This window comes from Melanotaenia boesemani, chromosome 13 (assembly GCF_017639745.1).
Source record: "Melanotaenia boesemani isolate fMelBoe1 chromosome 13, fMelBoe1.pri, whole genome shotgun sequence".
Classification (NCBI taxonomy): Eukaryota; Metazoa; Chordata; class Actinopteri; order Atheriniformes; family Melanotaeniidae; genus Melanotaenia; species Melanotaenia boesemani.
In genome coordinates, this window is record NC_055694.1 from 2,125,052 (window position 1) to 2,143,141 (window position 18,090).

At 44.4% G+C, this 18,090-nt stretch overlaps 1 protein-coding gene across 2 annotated transcripts; it reads left to right on the forward strand.

Annotated features, from left to right (window-relative positions):
• Positions 1–201: 201 nt before the first annotated feature.
• LOC121652243 lies at positions 202–15,919 on the forward strand. 2 transcript variants are annotated; one of them, XR_006012579.1, is made up of 3 exons: positions 202–2,674; positions 3,206–3,491; positions 15,910–15,919. XR_006012579.1 is itself a non-coding variant. In XM_042004910.1 (2 exons), the coding sequence occupies exon 1, from the start codon at positions 673–675 to the stop codon at positions 2,644–2,646; it is 1,974 nt and encodes a 657-aa protein (XP_041860844.1). In that variant the 5' UTR covers positions 202–672; the 3' UTR covers positions 2,647–2,674; positions 3,206–3,497. The 2 variants fall into 2 exon arrangements, 1 of the variants encoding a protein (XP_041860844.1); XM_042004910.1 differs by lacking the exon at positions 15,910–15,919 and having other exon boundaries at positions 3,206–3,497.
• Positions 15,920–18,090: the final 2,171 nt, after the last annotated feature.

Genomic DNA, 18,090 nt, shown 5'->3' on the forward strand with positions numbered 1-18,090 from the left:
GTGTATGATAGTGGGTGATGCACCGGACAGAAATGTGTGACTGACTGAGTGTGTGACTATTCCTTGATTGCCTTACCTGTCTCGCTGAAAGTAAACTTATGTCCATGTGTGAGAAGAATAAGAGAAAAAAAAGCTTCAAAACTCTCTTTGGAGAGGAGAAAAGCTGAGGGTGAGCTTGTGTGTAAAAGTGTGGACTAAATGTGGAAAGGAATGCGTGACTGAGTGTAACTGGAGATTGGAGCAGCGCTGCAAGTAACTGTTGGAAGAAAGTTTGTGCATGAGACAGAGGCCTCTGTTTGAAGTGATACTGCATGCTGCATGTTGAAAAAATTAATCTGTATTGCAGTGCATAAGTTGACTCGTTCCCCAAACTCATAGTGGTCTGGTGAAATCTGACACTAAGCTACTTGCTAACGCGCATAGACACAAGCACTGACAAAAATAAAATAGTGCTCTGCTCTTGTGCAGCTACAAGGATGTAATCTGTACTATTATAACTGTTAAAATAAGACCGCTGAACTCTTTTGGTTTCCTTCCAACAGAACACGACTCCTCCCATTGGACCGACGCCTAGAAACAGGAAACGGAGCTGCGGCGCACCCAAGTGGTTTTCGTTTGAGTTGCATGATTATCATATTGTATTAAAAGCAGGGTTGATTAAATAGGATAACAATGAGCACGCCACAGGCTATTGTTGGCATTCGTCATCCCCATAGGATGAAAGAGATTCAACACATGTCTGAAAAATGGTGCAAAAGAACTAAAAATTTGATAAATCCATGGCCTGTTACAGGAAGCTTTGACCCACAGATTTGTGAATTAATGCAACATCGCATTGAAGATTACAAAGCTGAAAATAATTCTAAGAAACGACAAAAGAAACGACAGCTTGAATTGGAAATTTTAAACTTATTTAAAATTAGCAAGCCAATTAAACGAAATGTCAAAACGATTGTGTCTTTCACGGATAGTCCAGGGGAAACTGGAAACTGTACTAACGCCGAACTTTTTCCAAATTTAACAGGAACGATAAAATTTGATGGGGACTTTAATCTTGATGACCAGCAGAGCCTTCTAGGGGGACTGACTGATGCTGGCGTACCCGGAAATGTAAGTGATATCCAAAATAGGTTATCTGCTGCTTCAGGGCTCGCGGAGAAGGGACCTCCTACTGATGCATTGCCCCAACCAGACCCACCCAACTTCAAACAGCGGGGTGCGTCCTTACAGGGCACTGGGGAAGCACACGCCCAGGTAGGAAGGCATTCAACCTCTATACATTCTCCTCGAGAAAAACAGGAAACTCCTCCCCACATGACAATCCCAAAATACTGTAGTACACAGCGACGCCAGTCTGGAATCATTAACTGTTACCAGGATCGAACCGAACTGGCTCGGAAAGGTAAGACAGATGATAGCTTTTGGATGAACTTAGGACCACGTCAGCAAGATTTGCAACGTGAGTTGGGACGGAGCCAGATAGTTGAGATGGAACAGGAAATAGATGACTTAAATGAGGAGGTGGAGGGGGCGACTTCAGGAGGCGGAGTTTCCATGCCTGCGTGCTTGCAGAAACCCGGCACGTCCACAGGGGTCCCTAGAGACGAATATGATTTAAGATACAGACCTAACATCAGACCTCCTGACAGATTGAAGGGGGGGGAGTTCCCAATTCTGATACGGGGAACAAGGGCTGATTATCATCCTTTTTCAGCTCGGGACCTGACAGGTTTGGTCTCAGAGCTCCCTCAAATATCCGCAGGAGGAGGCAAGTGGATAAAGGCTTTGGAATCAAACACGGCTGGAACATTTCTTTCACTGGGTGACATCAAAGCTGTCCTCGCTCAGGTTTTGGGGTTGTCTAAAATGCAGCAGTTTTTCAGAGACAATGAACTGGACTGGATTTTGAGTGAAAGGGCAGATGGAACAGAATTAGCAGCCTATAAGGGGGTGATTTGGCAAGGAATACGCAAACAGTACCCTAATAAAATTGATGTTGATGCTTTGAAAGGGGAACCTCTGAAGGACGACCAGAACCCAGCAGCATACATCGATACACAGTTAAAAAGGTGGCGTCAAGAGTCTCAGAAAGATGTGGAAAATGATCCTATTTTGCTCACTCTTTTCAGAAATGCAGTCATCGATTCAATGCCAAAGGATGTCAGCAGACGTTTGGAGGATGTCGTTGGTCTAACATCTATGCCAGCGCAACAGTTCCGTGATCATGTGGTTCATGCAGTAACCCGATACAGGAAAGACCTAACTAAGACTTCTGAACAGGACCTCCAGATTCAAAGGAAGCTGGCACAGATGCAACTAAATGATTTGCAAGGCAAGCTGAAAGAAAAGGTTCAAGCTGTTGTGTTCACAGATCCAGGTGCGGGACGGACTGCTGGAGTTCCTGAGTCAACACAGGCCGCTAGGGGTCCCCAGCCGTTCCGTCCTTCATACTCAAGGCTTGGTACTCCCTCGTCTGGGGCGTGGCAGGGATCCCTCCGCTGCTGGTATTGTGGAATGTTTGGACATTTTGCTAAGGCTTGCCCACGGCTTATGCCCCTCCCAGCAGGTGGTCCTGGAAGAAACGGAGGCTTCCCTAGAAGAGGTGGACCCCTGGGTGGCCCACGACCAAGACCCTCTCAGTTTTAGGGGGGTCCCGAGGATCCTGCGGGTAAAGGTTCGTACCCATTGATTATGCATACACGCACTGACCCCATGATAAATGTCCAAATTGAGGATCGACAGGTCCAAATGATGATTGACACGGGGGCGACTCATTCATGCATACAGGGATCCCTTGCCAAGAACCTTCCCATGTCAAACAACTTTGTGAAGACAGTAGGATTCTCGGGAAAAAGTCAATTGGTTCCTATTACTGCTCCCGTAAAAATGAAAGTAGGTAATGATGAAATTAAAATACCCATTTTGGTCTCGGACCAAACTCCTGTCAATCTGTTAGGAAGAGATGCACTTTGTAAACTCGGGCTCAAAATTTTATGTTCCCCTTTGGGAATATATGTGGAAAGTTGTGGATTAAACTTACAAATGAATGCCCAAGCAGAACCAGCAAATGTTTATTGGCTGGGGAGCATAGAGGGGCCTCTGGGTTCGGAGTTGGAAAAATGGAAGGCATGCATAAAGGCCTGGGCCCCGGAAGGTTCTCCACCAAAATTACCTCCTCACTGTACAATGTTCTTTGATCCATCAGCCAGCTCAACCTTTCAGGATAAGTGGGAAAAGGAGACGGATGGAGTGATGGTTAAAATACAGGCTCCATATATCCTGATTGGAGGCCAAGGCGCAGCATTAAAGGTAAACCGGAACACCTTTATTGATAAATGGTACTGTGTTACTCAATCCTTACCACACATTACACTGTTGGTAAACCCAGGATACCATTCAAGGGACCTCGGTCCGATGGTAAGAACTGCAGAGCATTTAACATGGAACAGTACAGAGAACCCATTAATCTCTCTTTCAGAGGATGGCTCAATGTTAAGAATTAGGTGTGATCTGTCATTACAAGCAACACCTCAGATGGTGGTGCTACCAGGGAAAAACATAATGATGACATGCAAAACCAACCCCCTTGGATTTAACAATGATCTGGAAACTGATATTTTAACACAGGTTCCGGACCAACTGTGGTCCAGACATGAGACGGATGTGGGACTGGCAGTTTCAGCCAGCCCAGTTACTGTCAAATTAAAACCAGGTGCAGTTTTACCTTGGCGGCCACAATACAAACTTAATCCCGCAGATGAAGAAGGGATTGGAATCTTAATTGATGGTTTTTTAAAAGTAGGAGTGCTGATTGAGATTTCTAGTCCTTGTAACACCCCAATTCTTGCAGTTCTAAAAGCAGATAAATCAAAGTACCGACTGGTCCATGATCTAAGGGCAATCAATGCCATTCTTGAAGATGTCGCTGCAGACTTCGCAAATCCTCACACACTGTTGAATGCCATCCCTACTAAAGCTAAGTTTTTTACAGTAGTGGATCTTTGTTCAGCATTTTTCAGTATCCCTCTGGCAGAAGAGTCACGATATCTGTTTTCGTTTACCTTTAGAGGTCGACAATACAGCTACGCCAGAATGCCCCAGGGACTGACAAGCAGCCCCGCGTGGTTTGATCGTGTGGTGAGTCAGGATCTACAGGAGCTGGATTTGAGCGGCGTCCTAATCCGGTATGTAGACGATATATTGATTTGTTCAGACACCATTGAAGATTGTCAGCGCGACTCGATCAAAGTACTGCAGAGACTGGCAGAATGTGGACACAAAGCTTCTCGGACAAAACTGCAATTCTGCCAGCCTCAGGTGGAATTCCTTGGCAGAGTAATCTCCCATGGAACAATAGCTCTGTCTCCTGACCACCTCAAAGGCATAAGTCGAGCACCGCGTCCACAGACATGCGCGCAACTAATGACCTTTTTAGGTATCACAGGATTCAGCGCGGAGTGGTTGGAGGACTACGCAGTAAAGACGGCGCCGCTCAGGGAACTCCTGAAGTCCTCTAAAGTCAAGACTTTAAAGAAGTCTTTGGAGTGGACCACAGAGGCACTGTTGGCTTTTGATGTGCTCAAGCAGGAACTGCAAAATGCCCCAGCGCTAAAAATGCCAGAATATGACAAACTTTTCTATCTCTACGTTTCAAACAGATGCAACATGTACGCAACGGCTGTATTGGCACAAGACTCATGTGCTGGTGGAAGGAAACAACCCATCGCTTACTACAGTGCAAGGTTGGACGACGTAGCACGAGGGTGGCCCCCCTGCTACCAGGGCCTCGCAGCTGTTCACATGGCGTATGAAAAGGCGTCTGCAATAACTAAGTCATATCCTGTGGTTATTTACACCCATCATAAAATCACAGAGTTGATCAATCACAGCAAACTTGTTCTGACAACAGCACGTTGCCTTCAGTACCTACCATTGCTCACCTATCCAGATGTAACAATTAAGAGATGTGAGACCACAAATCCTGCTAATATGTTACCTTTTGAATTTGAAGGTGATACACACGAGTGCGTCACTGAGACCACGAGGTACACAAAACTGAGACCGGACTTGGAATCTGAGCCGTTGGACGACGCACAGGTCACGTACTATGTGGATGGGTCATGCTTTCGAGACCACATGGGAACTCACGCAGGCTACGCCGTGGTGCAACAAAAGGAAGGGACGTTCGTAACAGTAAAAGCTGAAAAATGTTTACAACCTTGCTCTGCACAATTAGCTGAATTGTATGGACTTACTGCAGCTTGTGAACTTGCTAAAGACTCCTCTGCTAATATTTACACAGATTCAGCATACGCTCACGGAGTCTGTCACCTGTTTGGAGCAGTTTGGAAACTGCGCGGCTTTCAAAAATCAGATGGTAAACCTGTTCGGCATGGGAAACAGATTATGAAGTTGATCTCGGCCATGATGCTTCCACATCGATTGGCCATTATCAAGTGTCCTGCTCATCAAAAAGACAACTCCATCACCACAATGGGAAACAATGCGGCAGACGAAGCTGCAAAGCACGCTTCAGGTTGCAAGGTCGCCGTCTTGGCCCCAGCTGTGGAGTTGGAACCATCTGTCACACCTGATGATATCACATTAATGCAAGCGCGTGCTAGCGCGAGTGAACAAAACATGTGGGAAAAAAGGGGTGCTACAAAAGATGGGCGAGGGTTATGGCGGTCACATACCGGCCTGATCGTCGCTCCAATCTCACTTTTGTCTCTTTTAATTCCAGAGTGTCACAAACCAGACCACTGTGGGCGAGATGAGGTGATACATCGAATACAACAACAGGGTTATTGGGCGCCGTACCTGCAGGCACTGGTGACGGATGCGCTTAATCGGTGCGAGATATGCTCGCAAAATAACATTCGAAAAGGTATTGTCACCCCCACAGCGCGAATTCCTGTCCCGGAAGGCCCGTTTCGTCATCTGATTTTAGATTTTGTGGACATGTTGGTCCCGGTACACGGTAAGCGCTACCTTTTGGTGGTTTTTGATCATTTCAGTCGTTGGGTGGAGGCCACTCCGTCAAAGGACATGGGGGCGGGAACGGTTGTGAAGTTCCTGGTCCGTGAGGTAATCCCTAGGTTTGGATTACCATCCATCCTTTCATCAGACTCGGGACCAGCGTTTATTAACAAGGTCTATGAGGGCGTTCTGCGCCAGCTCGGAATCAAGGTCCGACACGGAAGTATCTACACTCCCTCCAGCCAAGGAGGGGTGGAACGAGTGAATGGCACACTTAAAGCAAAAATTAATAAGATTTGTGCATGTACTGGGTTGCGGTGGCATGACGCATTACCGCTGGCCCTAATGAGTTACCGCATGCAAGCTCATCGGGTCACACATTTGTCTCCTCATGAAATGTTAACAGGTCGCCCTATGCCGGGTCCGCAGTTTCGGGGTCCTTTCAAAGGACCCCCACTGGAGCAGTTGGAGAAGGAGCTGCACAGTTATATGAAACAGTTGTCTGCTATCCATAAAGCGATTTATTTTCAGGAAAAAGCGAACGAGCCAAAACCAGTCTCTGTGACATCTGGTCCAGTGGTGCCCGGGGATAAGGTGTACATTAAGGAGTTTCGAAGAAAGTGGAACACTCCTAGACGCCGAGGTCCTTACACGGTGGTCCGTGCCACACCGACTGCGGTCCAGGTCGAAGGGAGCGTCGCTTGGCATCATCTGAACCATTGTTCGTTGGCACCTACGACCAACAACTGCAAAACGGGCCCTGGGGACTGGTCGGACTGTACAGCGTTCTCAAATGACCAGTCCCCCAAAAGGGGAAGTATCGCCTCGCATGCATCTGACGAAGATAGTCCTGTCAGGGCAGATTCAGAGTTCCCGCCCGATGATGTTGAGGTTGACATTCCTTTGGTTTCTTCTTCTGGGCGAGACAGGGATCTCGGCAGGGACAATTCAACCAATCCGGACCCGAAGCAACAGTCACCACGTCGTCCCATCACCAGGGCCTTCTCAAGGAAACAGAGGGGCAACTGCGCAACGAGGGAGCGACCTCAGTGACCAAGGGGAGTACGACTCACATGCCAAATGTCATTATCAGTCAGGTCTCTTGCCGGCATGCACCCGCACACATCTACACACTACCCGTGACTCAGTATTTCAGACAGATGTTGCCCTTTTGGCACAACATAGGCGGAAAGTAAGATCAATTAAGGAACTAGATGTAGAGGGCCATAACATTCCAGTGAATCCTGGGGTGGATGATAAAAGCGGTGCTCAGGGAGGTGAGGTTTTGGGGTCCAGGCTAGAACCTCTGGGCTCAGACTTAAGTGTTTATGTTACCACAGCTGCAACTGCCAAGCAATGGGGAGTTCACTTTGTAAAGGAGGGGCCCACTCCCCCTCTAGCTGTGGTTCCGGCCCTGGAGCCGGATAAGGTTGGTCTTGAAGCAATCATTACTCCACGCCCACAGGCAGGAATAGGTAACCATCAGTCAGTACCAGGAGGACTGGGGTATGAACACTTAGCACGTATAACATCCTTAATGGTTGACCAGGTATGGGCTGCTGCTTGGAACACACTGGAAGGTCTATTGGAGATTGGGAAGGTTGTAAGTTCTTACCAGACCACAGTTAACACCCCTGTTGTGAATAAAGTTGCTTTTACACCTGAACCGCAGCCCACCGTGGTTGCTGATGGCCAACCAGACAGTGGGGTGGTTGAGTCATTCACTCTTCCCCCTCTAGGGTTAGATACTTTGGTAGATAGTTATCATGATAAAACATTAGAGGGGGGGGAGGATGTAAAGGGGCAACCGGAAGTACGAGGGTTTAGACCTAGTGAAGATTACTTATGGAAGGAAGCGATGGCCAACACTTGGTATCGCTGGGCTTGGCTGTCAGTAAAGGAAATGACTTCGGAGGAATGCATATGGTGCTCAAAGGCGCCTGGAGCCCCTCCGGTTGTTATCCCAGACAAGTACAACTCTTGGGAGTGTGCCCAGGAACAACGCCGGGTGTGTAAAGAGGAAGCGTTCAAGTCTACAACAACGAATGCTTTCTTTGGGCTCCCGATGTGTGGTATAAAGTGTAGATTACTTTATGGGGCCCAGAGGATGCATGGTTATTTAAATAAATATAGGGGTTACAAAATCCAGGAATTGTGTGAACCTTACCAGGTGGCAAATACCGCCATGTCCCCTCCCACGGTTTACGAGGTGGACTATAACGCCGCATACGAGTGTTTTGCCAGCGGAGGATTTCTCCAGCAAAATGGAATAATGGTGGGGAACACGACGGTAAGATGTAATGTCACATGGGTATTATCATGGTTCCCAGAGTCTGGTATGGCTCCGCTCTTCATAACAAAAGCAGTATGGTTTGAAAACCCGGAGCCCCTACATCAGGACTGTCAGAATATGTCAATCACGGTTCCAACCCTATTTTGGTTCGGAGACCAATCACATGCGGTCGCTGATAGCTTCTGGTTATGTGGAAATAATCTGCTACGAAGCACCCTACCTCCCTCTTGGGTGGGGTTGTGTGCTACTGTTCGCTTAAAGGTGCCAGCTATGGTGGTATACAATGGTGTAAATAATATTCTTAACCTGAAGCATGACAAGGGCGCGCTGCGTAGAAGTAGGCGTCAGGTCTCAGGTTCTCATGGGGTATATCGGGATGCAATTGGAATTGCTAAAGGGATTCCTGTGGAATTTTCGGCCAGGAATGAAGTAGTGGCCGGCATAGAATCTATACTACCATGGATAACTGTGAATAAAAATGTTAACTGGATAAATTATATCTATTATAATCAACAGCGGTTGTTCAACCACACCATCGAGGGACTGAGTGCACTAGGAGAACAGCTGCATGAGACTAGCAGACTCGCACTTCAGAACAGGCAAGCACTAGATTGGCTTCTGGCAGATAAGGGTGGAATATGTCAAATGTTCGGGGAAGACTGTTGTACTTTTATTCCAGCTAACACAGCGCCAGATGGTTCTTTTACCTCTGCCATGGAAGAAATAATACGGGTGGGGAGAGAGGTGCGAGAGCATGCTGGGAAGAGCGACTGGTCTCTTGATTGGTTGGACCAGTTAATGGCTGACTGGAAAAATGTATTGATAAAGGTGGGAGTTGGGTCAGCTTTGGTTCTGATCCTTCTTTTCTTGTTTGGCATGTGCATCGTTCCCGCCCTGAGGAGAGCATGGAGTACGAGTCTCAAGAAACAGACATCCTTCATCATGGCTGCCCAATTGGTCCGTACTGAGTTGGACCTGTGACGTCTTAAGAGAACTACAGTCGGTTGGACAAAAGGGGCAGCAGCCTGTAACGGAAGGCTGGTGACCCAATGCTCCTGTCTGCCTCCGGACTGGAAAAAGACTCTATCTTGTGTTATTCACGTGTGAATTTTGTAGTTGAAAATCTTCTGTAATAGCTTATCCTTGTGAAAACGGATTGTAATGTGTTTTCTTGTTGTGTGTGTATGGTTACTTTCTGTCATAGTACTTAGAAGGTCTCTTGCAGGGGTTCGCTGGCCTACCCGTGCCTGAGTGTCAAGTGAGATCAAAAGGTTACCGGTGCTCGCCCAACAGGGGGGGCACGGGGGAATTTTTTTCTCCCTTCGGGGTTTTTTTTCGCCCTCGTACGGGAGGTTCAGATTGGCTCCTATGTTATGCTTGAGACCTGCGTGTGTGGACAAGTGTGCTTAAAAAAGGTTTCCCTATTGTAAGTTTCAGAGTATCGTCTTAGGGCCGATTACTCTGAAATATTTGAAAGGGGGAAATGTGGAAGTATGAATGTATCAGAGCTGAGTTGGGTGACAACAGGTGTAGCTCTGGTCAGCAGAATATTAATAGTATGACATTATAACATGATATCAAAATGATGTCAACCAGTCAGCCCTACAAGGCTGCATACCTGGGTACTGTGTGTCTGAAAATAGTGACAGGCAGGCTATATAAGCTTGGGAGAATGATTGTACGGGGTCTTTTGTCCTGAAGGGGTGTCCCCCTGGTCGGCCGAATAAAGGATCATTAAAGACCTCTGTCTGCAGACTCTTAATATCAGCAGCCCTTTTGATAAAGAATTTATCTACGACACAAGCATACACACACACACACACACACACACGTCACTTTTTCTCTCTCCCTCTGTTGTTAAAAATGGACATCATTATTCCTTTTATATTTCACCACCCCTTTTCTGTATGAGTAGCATAGCCGAGGGTGCACACTTGGTGGCTCTCACCTGATTTAGGCAGACATTTCACGCACACATTCACCAGTTGTTGCGGGGTGTGGTACGCGGGCCGCATCCTGCATGGGTGGCAAAATCGAGCAGAAGGGTTTTGCTGTTCTTAAATAGGAAGACCTTGATCAGGTTCCTGGATCATGTGACTGGAGTCAAGGTGTTTTGTGTTGGCATTAATTAGGGAAATTAAATGTTGGCAAAGGTGTATTCCTGTAGGGAGAATAAAAATGATTATAAGTTAATTAAGTTAATTTAATTCAGAATCATACCTTGGCAAAGATGTTGTTTTTTTTTTTTTGTGGAGGGGGAAAGTTTCAGTTGTTTTTGTATATTTCTTTTTCATTTGGGTACTGAGCCTAGTGGGAGGGGCTTATAGTATAAAAAGAGGGATCCTCACTGTGATGTGGGCAGTGCTGGGATGGACACCGAGGAGGTAACAACCACTGAGGATCTGTGTGAACTGGACTGGACTCTGGCCTAGGTGAACCCTGTAAATTACTTATTGTCACAGAAGGTGAGAAAATAAACATCACAAGCATTTTACTTCTTTCGCTTGCCTGAGTTTCTTCCACTCTGAGAAGGAAATGGAGAGGACCCTGTGACACATGCCCTCTACTGGCTTGTGGTGGAACTGCAGTTTGTTAAATACTACCCTCTTGTGGCTGATGGTGGAACTGCAGTTTATTAGTTACATGCCCTCTACTGGCTGGTGGTGGAACTGCAGTTTGTTAAATACTACCCTCTTGTGGCTGAAGTTGGAACTGCAGTTCATTAATTACATGCCCTCTACTGGCTGGTGGTGGAAATGCAGTTTTTTTGTTACATGCCCTCTACTGGCAGATAGTATAACTCCAGTTTATTAGTTGAGCCATTCTCTGAAACGGGTAAACCCTTTCTGGTTAGAAAATGTCATCAACAGCAAAAGTTCAGAAATCCACACAAAAAAAAAAGATAGGTCAAACCTCCAAAAAAAAAAAAAAAAAAAAAAGTCAAACCTCAGGCATAAAATATTTTAATATTACCTTTAATTTTCATGTTACCTAAAACTATTCAGTCCGTGGAGTCATTCTTGTATTCTTGTAGCACCTTGTCACGGACAATATGCACACAATGACCAATAATACATTAAATCATTTCTAAAAACTGTGTTTTCTTACTACTGAAGTGTCCTTTATTAGACATTAATATTTGAAAACATAATTCAACTTGAAAACAAATTCACAAGTAAATATGCTTCATAAATACAACCTTAAAGATTAAAGATGTGACAGGGTGGTAAATTTTGACATTAAATGGATGCAAGTTCACTACATGGTAAGCTAGCTGACTCAGCATATCTGAATCTGAAATATCATTTTGTTTTCTTTAATATTGCTCTTTTTTAAGAAAAAAAAGGGTTTGTTCAAAAAGAAATACAATTTCATTATGAGGATTCTTGCCCCCTCCCCTCTTTCTGTTGCCCTGCAAATGACAGTTGCCAAGAATACCTGAACATAAATGTACAAATGAGCATTTCTGTCTTCAGGTGGATATTGAGAAGCTGGATTACTGTTCTTTGATGGATTATCTGAAACTGATCATCCGTAGGAGCTCTTGGCTTGTAAGGGAATCCATGAAATGCTGGAATGCGGAGGGTCCAAGATCCTTCCTGTCATTCCTCATCGGATTCAGCCCATCCACAGTAAGTCTGAGACCTGTCAACTCTTACATTTTACCAAACATGTAAAACATATTGCCTCTATTTGTTTTTTTTTTGGAATTACTTTAAAAATATACCTATTCAGCAAGCCCCCACTGTCCTCTACATGCATGTGCTGACTAAACGGTAGTTGGTAACCGTGGCAACAGAAATTCTGACGCCAGGCAGCAGATGCGCCAGATCAGAGCAGCCTGCAGGCTTATTGAACACGTAGAAAACTATCTGTGGACTTTGAAACAAAATGTTGCCTCAACCTCTGGACACACACAAGCTGTAAGAGCTGAACCCGCCTCTGAAATGATTCTGTCAGGTAACATGACTGCGGCCGACCGGGCTGCAGGTTCTGTGTCAGAGCCGGTTACCTTGGCAACATGTCACAACAAAGTAGTCCACTCAGCCGCTTCTTATGAAAAACGTACAATTTTACTGTTAAAAAACAACATTCACACATAATTTAATATTTTTTTCTTTCTTAATGGACCATGGTATAAGCGGGATAATGCCCTCTGAGGTCGCCATTATCATAAATTAATGGGCTTTGAGGAGGCAACCAGTTCACACCTCCGCGTCGGTGAATCCACCTTTAACTTGATGAACTGTTAAAAACCGATTAAATAGAATTTCTTTTTTTTTTAATATCAAAGCATGGACATTCTCTCATCAACGTCTGTAAAAGACTAACCCACAAAATACCTCTGCTTAGTGCTTCCAACAAACATTTAAACAGCCTTTCAAATACAAAACACAAGAAAAATCTAATGAACACTTAAATCACCAATACTTAAGGTAACTTTATTATGGTGTATTAAGTAAGGGTTTTATGGAAAAATAACAAAACCTGTAGAAATTCTAAGAAATTAATGTGCATGACCACTTACATTTCCAATTTATAACTATCTATGAAATAAATATGCAGAAATGTAAACATACTGAATTAGGAAATGTATTACTGTTAACATATTTATGAAAAAATCAACTGAACATGAACATTCACAAAAACAGTTTGTCTTGTAAGACTGTAGGAAGACTGAGATTTCTTAAACTGCAGGTTATTTCCTCCTCGGTCGCCAAATGGAACAACTTTGCTTACTACCTCATTTGTAAATGCCTGTGCATGTTAGGTTGTAAGAATTTCACACAGACTTTGTTTCTCCATTTTACTTGGTGTGCAGTGTGAATCCAGGAGACCTGAAGACAAGCAGCATTCAGTCTTTGGCCACAGTTGACACGGTCGGAGACCGCGGTACAAGGCAGCAGTGAGACAAGGAGGAAGATGCAAACAATGTTTATTTATAATAAATGTTAGTGGCTTGGTCCAGGTCCGGGAAGCTCTTCCTATGAGAGGACAGAGGATTAATGTGGGTCTGGGAGGGTGCTGGGTTATGTCTGCTATGGCAGCAGCTTACTGGATTCCAGAGGAAGACTGACGGTGGAGGAGTAAGCCAGGAGATGGCTTCTGGTGGTGGTGAAATGAGTTTGGTTGCAGGCAGGACGAGCAGGCAGGCAGTCGGCTTGGTAAGAGGAATAGTCCTTATCCTGGGTGCTGTGGTTATCCGATGGATCGAGGTCTTAGGCTGAGGAATAGAGATGACAAGATAAGTAACCCTGAGAACAAGGCACAAAGTAAATCACCACACTGCAAAGAATGACAATCTGGCAAAGACTGGAGCTCCTGCTTGACCCTAAATAGCAGGGAGTAGAGCCAGATAACGAGCCTGCTGATGAGCTGCAGGTGGTGTCAGTCCCCATGGCAACCTGCTCAGCCCTACCTGCAAACTCAGACACACACACAAACAACCATGACAACAGTTTTAAAGTAAATAGCTCCTTTTTAAACTTAACTATGCCATTCACATCTTATCTTTGTAGAAATGTACAAATAAAGAAATGAACAACCTTTAAAGGTAAAAATGTCAGATGAAACTCTCCTGCTTGACAGTTTTACCTTTAACTGCCAAGGAAAATGGACGCACTGCTAGCTGGAGCCATTAATGCAGTTCTATTTTACAAAATAAAGTCTAAACAGTGTGATAACAGGACTAGGCCAGGGTGGGCTGTTTAAAAGAAAGCAAAGTTATGAGCTCCACCTCTCTGCAAAGAACAAGACTTTTGGTTTAGAGAATTCTCCCTAATTGTGGGCAATCACAGCATTTCCAGAACCAAAAACCCTCCACCATGCATGACACGTTGTATGACATTAACATGTTTTCTGTGTTTCACAGAGCAAATGATAACATCCTACAGCTTAGTGAACTTAGTGAACGCTTTGAACAAGCTTCATCTAAAGGTTCCATGTAACTTAGTGAGAGAAATATATCACTGAAGAAAAACTGGTCCTTGTCATTGCTTTAGAAACCCTGGCCTGGCAACAATATGGCTACAGCCATGGCTATGAAGCAACATACTGTGTCCTAGATAATGTCCATCACCTAAACATTGTCTCAAGGATGTCATTGAACTCGGCACGGAAGTCTGGGAAACGTTGGTAGCAGTCAGGTAGCTGCAGAAACTTTCCACAGGTGCCACCAATTGGCCGTCTAGTGAAATCAGACATGACTATAAACTCCACAGTTACACTGTCTGACACAATCAAATCTGACCCTGTGCAGAATCTCAAAAACCTCCCAAGTTTTTCTTCATCAAGTTCTCCAATATATCTTCTAAGATGATGTTCAAGCTCTTTTTGCTTTGCTGTCAAATCTGCTGGGAATCTCAACATCTTTAACACCTTCTTAGACGTCGCTTTAAGGTTTGCATACATCATTGTCAGCTGTTTATCATTTTGATTGATCCAAGGTTTTGTGATGTCCTTCCAGCAGTCAACAACAAACATTGGCTTCTGCACAAGCTCCTTGTGGGAAATTTCTATTACATTTATTATGTCTTTAAGGGTGTCTGCTGAGACCCTTCTTCTGCAAGCATCATTGTCGAGGAGCTCCAGAAGCTCATCAGGTTGGACAGAGGAGAAATCTTGTAAAGCATGCCGAAGGATCTCTCGCTATTGGTTGCTTACAATCTGAAGAAAGAGCAGGTATCGGCCTTGAAATCATGTCTGATGAAGGGTACTTTCATTGTTGTCCCCACTGTGTAGTGATCGTAGAATTCATGCCAACAAGCAGCCTGACCCACTACCAGCTACCTTAGTGTTATCTGGGAGTAATCGCCTCACCTCCAGTCGACTGGTCAAAATGTCTGGATCAGAAAAGGCTTCAATCATGTCATTAAAGCAGTTTACATGCTGTGTGTGTGTGTGTGTGTGTGTGTGTGTGTGTGTGTATATATGTATATATATATATATGTGTATATATATATATATGTGTGTATATATATATATATATACACACTGCTCACAAAACTTAAAGGAGCACTTTAAAGAAACACATTAGATACATCAGATCTCAATATGAAGTTGGATATCTATACAAATAACGACAGGGCAATGTCTTAGGAACAAAAGGATGCCAAGTCTTTTAATGGAAATAAAAGTTTTCAGCCTACAGAGGGCTCAATTGTGTAGACACCCTAAAATCAGAGTGAAATGAAGATGTGGCAGGCTAGTCCATTTTTTCAAAAACTTAATTTCTGCAACTCAAAATGCTTTTCAGTATCTTGTGTGGCCCCCACGAGCTTGTATGCATGCTTGACAACATCGCGGCATGCTTCTAATGAGACGACGGATGGTGTCTTGTGGCATTTCCTCCCAGATCTGTGTGAGGGCATCCCTGAGCTGTTGTACAGTCTGAGGAGCAACTTGGCGGCGCCTAATGGATCGAAACATAATGTCCCACACATGTTCTATTGGGTTTAAGTCAGGGGATCGTGAAGGCCATTCAATTGTTTCAATTCCTTCATCCTCCAGGTACTGCCTGCATACTCTTGCCACATGAGGCCCGGCATTGTCGTGCATTAGGAGGAAACCAGGACCTACTGCACCAGCGTAGGGTCTGACAATGGGTTGAAGGATTTCATCTCGATACCTTATGGCAGTCAGAGAACCATTTCCTAGGCAGTAGAGGTCTGTGCGTCCCTCCATGGATATGCCTCCCCAGACTATCACTGACCCACCACCAAACCTGTCATGTTGAACGACGTTGCAGGCAGCATAACGTTCTCCTTGTCTTCTCCAGACTCTTTCACGTCTATCACAGGTGCTCAGGGTGAACCTGCTCTCGTCTGTGAAAAGTACAGGGCGCCAGTGGCGGACTTGCCAATTCTGGTGTTCTTCAGCAAATGCCAGTCAAGGTCCACGGTGCTGGGCAGTGAGCACAGGGCCCACTACAGGACGACGGGCCCTCAGGCCACCTTCATGAAGTCTGTTCCTGATTGTTTGGGTAGAGACATTCACACCAGTGGCCCTCTGGAGGTCATTCTGTAGGGCACGAGCAGTGCTCAGCCTGTTCCGCCTTGCACAAAGGAGCAGGTATCGGTCTTGCTGATGGCTTGAGGACCTTCTACGGCCCTGTCCAGCTCTCCCAGAATAACCACCAGTCTCCTGAAATCTCCTCCATGTTCTGGAGATTGTGCTGGGAGACACATTAAACCTTCTTGCTGCAGCACGTGTGGATGTGCCATCCTGGAGAAGTTGGACAACCTGTGCAACTTCTGTAGGGTTAAGGAATCGCCTCATACTGCCAGTAGAGATGATTACTCAAGCCAAAACCAGCATGACTGAAAAATCAGCCAAAAAAGATCAAGAGGGAGAAACTTGAAATGACCTCCACATGTAAAACCAGTCCTGTTTTGAGGGTTTTCTGATTGTTGCCACTGTGGTGCACCTGTTGTTAATTCCATGAACACCAATACAGCTGAAAGTGATTAACGATGCCCTCAGCTGCTTAACCAACCAGAAAATTATCAGACAGGTTTAACTGATTTCATGCCAGGCCCAATAAAAAAAGTGTTCCTTTAATTTTTGTGAGCAGTGTATATACACATAGACTGTCCAGGAGTTGGCGGATGCTTTAGTCCAGGTCTGGGAGGAGATCCCTCAGGAGACCATCTGCCACCTCATCAGGAGCATGTCCAGGCGTTGTAGGGAGGTCCTACAGGCACGTGGAGGCCACACACACCACTGAGCCTCATTTTCACTTGTTTTAAGGACATGACATCAAAGCTGGATCAGCCTGTAGTTTGTTTTTCCTCTTTAGTTTGGAGTGTGGCTCCAAATCCAGACCTCCATGGGTTAATAAATCTGATTTTGATGAGAACCTGAGTTGGAGGGAACATATTGATTGGGTTACTAGTAAACTCAATAAATCAATAGGAATCATGAGGAAAGTTAGTTGTTTGGTTGATAGAAAATGCTTACTTACTCTATATTACAGTTTGATTTCCCCTTATTTATCATATTGTAATATTGTTTGGGCGAGCACCGATCCATCTGTTTGAATAAAATCTTCATCCTTCAAAAGCATTTTGTCAGAATTACAACTCATTCTAAGCCTTTGACTCCATCCCATGGCTTATTTTACAAACTTAATATTGTTAATATTTATCATCTCAATATTATGCAGATTTGTATCTTCATGTATAAAATGCATTTCCATCCAAGTACTATCCCCGAACATTTTATACTTTATCTTAAAACTAATGCAGAGGTTCACAGGTACAAAACTCGTCAATCACAACACTTTCATGTACCTAAATATGTCACATCCAGAGCTCAGTTTTCTTTAAGATACAGAGGCTACATATTATAGAAACAATTTTCACATCTGGCAGAAAGTAATAGATTATTAAAATCCTATAAGAAATGTTTGAAAAAAGTTCTAATTAAATCCATTGATTTGTGGAACTGTAACTTATATTGTATAAATTGTAAATGAATAAAAATGTAATTCTTCTGTAAAGTAACTTTGAGGTGGAGGCCTTAAAATAAGCCGTATGGGTTTTCTGCCTCTCCCTGCACTTGTACTGTTTTTATATAAATCATTTTTGTGTTATGTCTTTTAACATGTGCCAATTAAATAAATAAATTTCCATTGATCATTTTTGTGTGGTTTTGTTGTCGGCACATCCAACTATGTAAAGAAGAAAGTGTTTAATAAGAAGATTTCATTCATTCAGATCTAGGATGTTATTTTAGGATTCCCTTTGTTTTTTTAACCGTGTATTTTAAGTATCAACATTTAGAAATATATACTCAAGCAACATTTTTACATGTGTGCT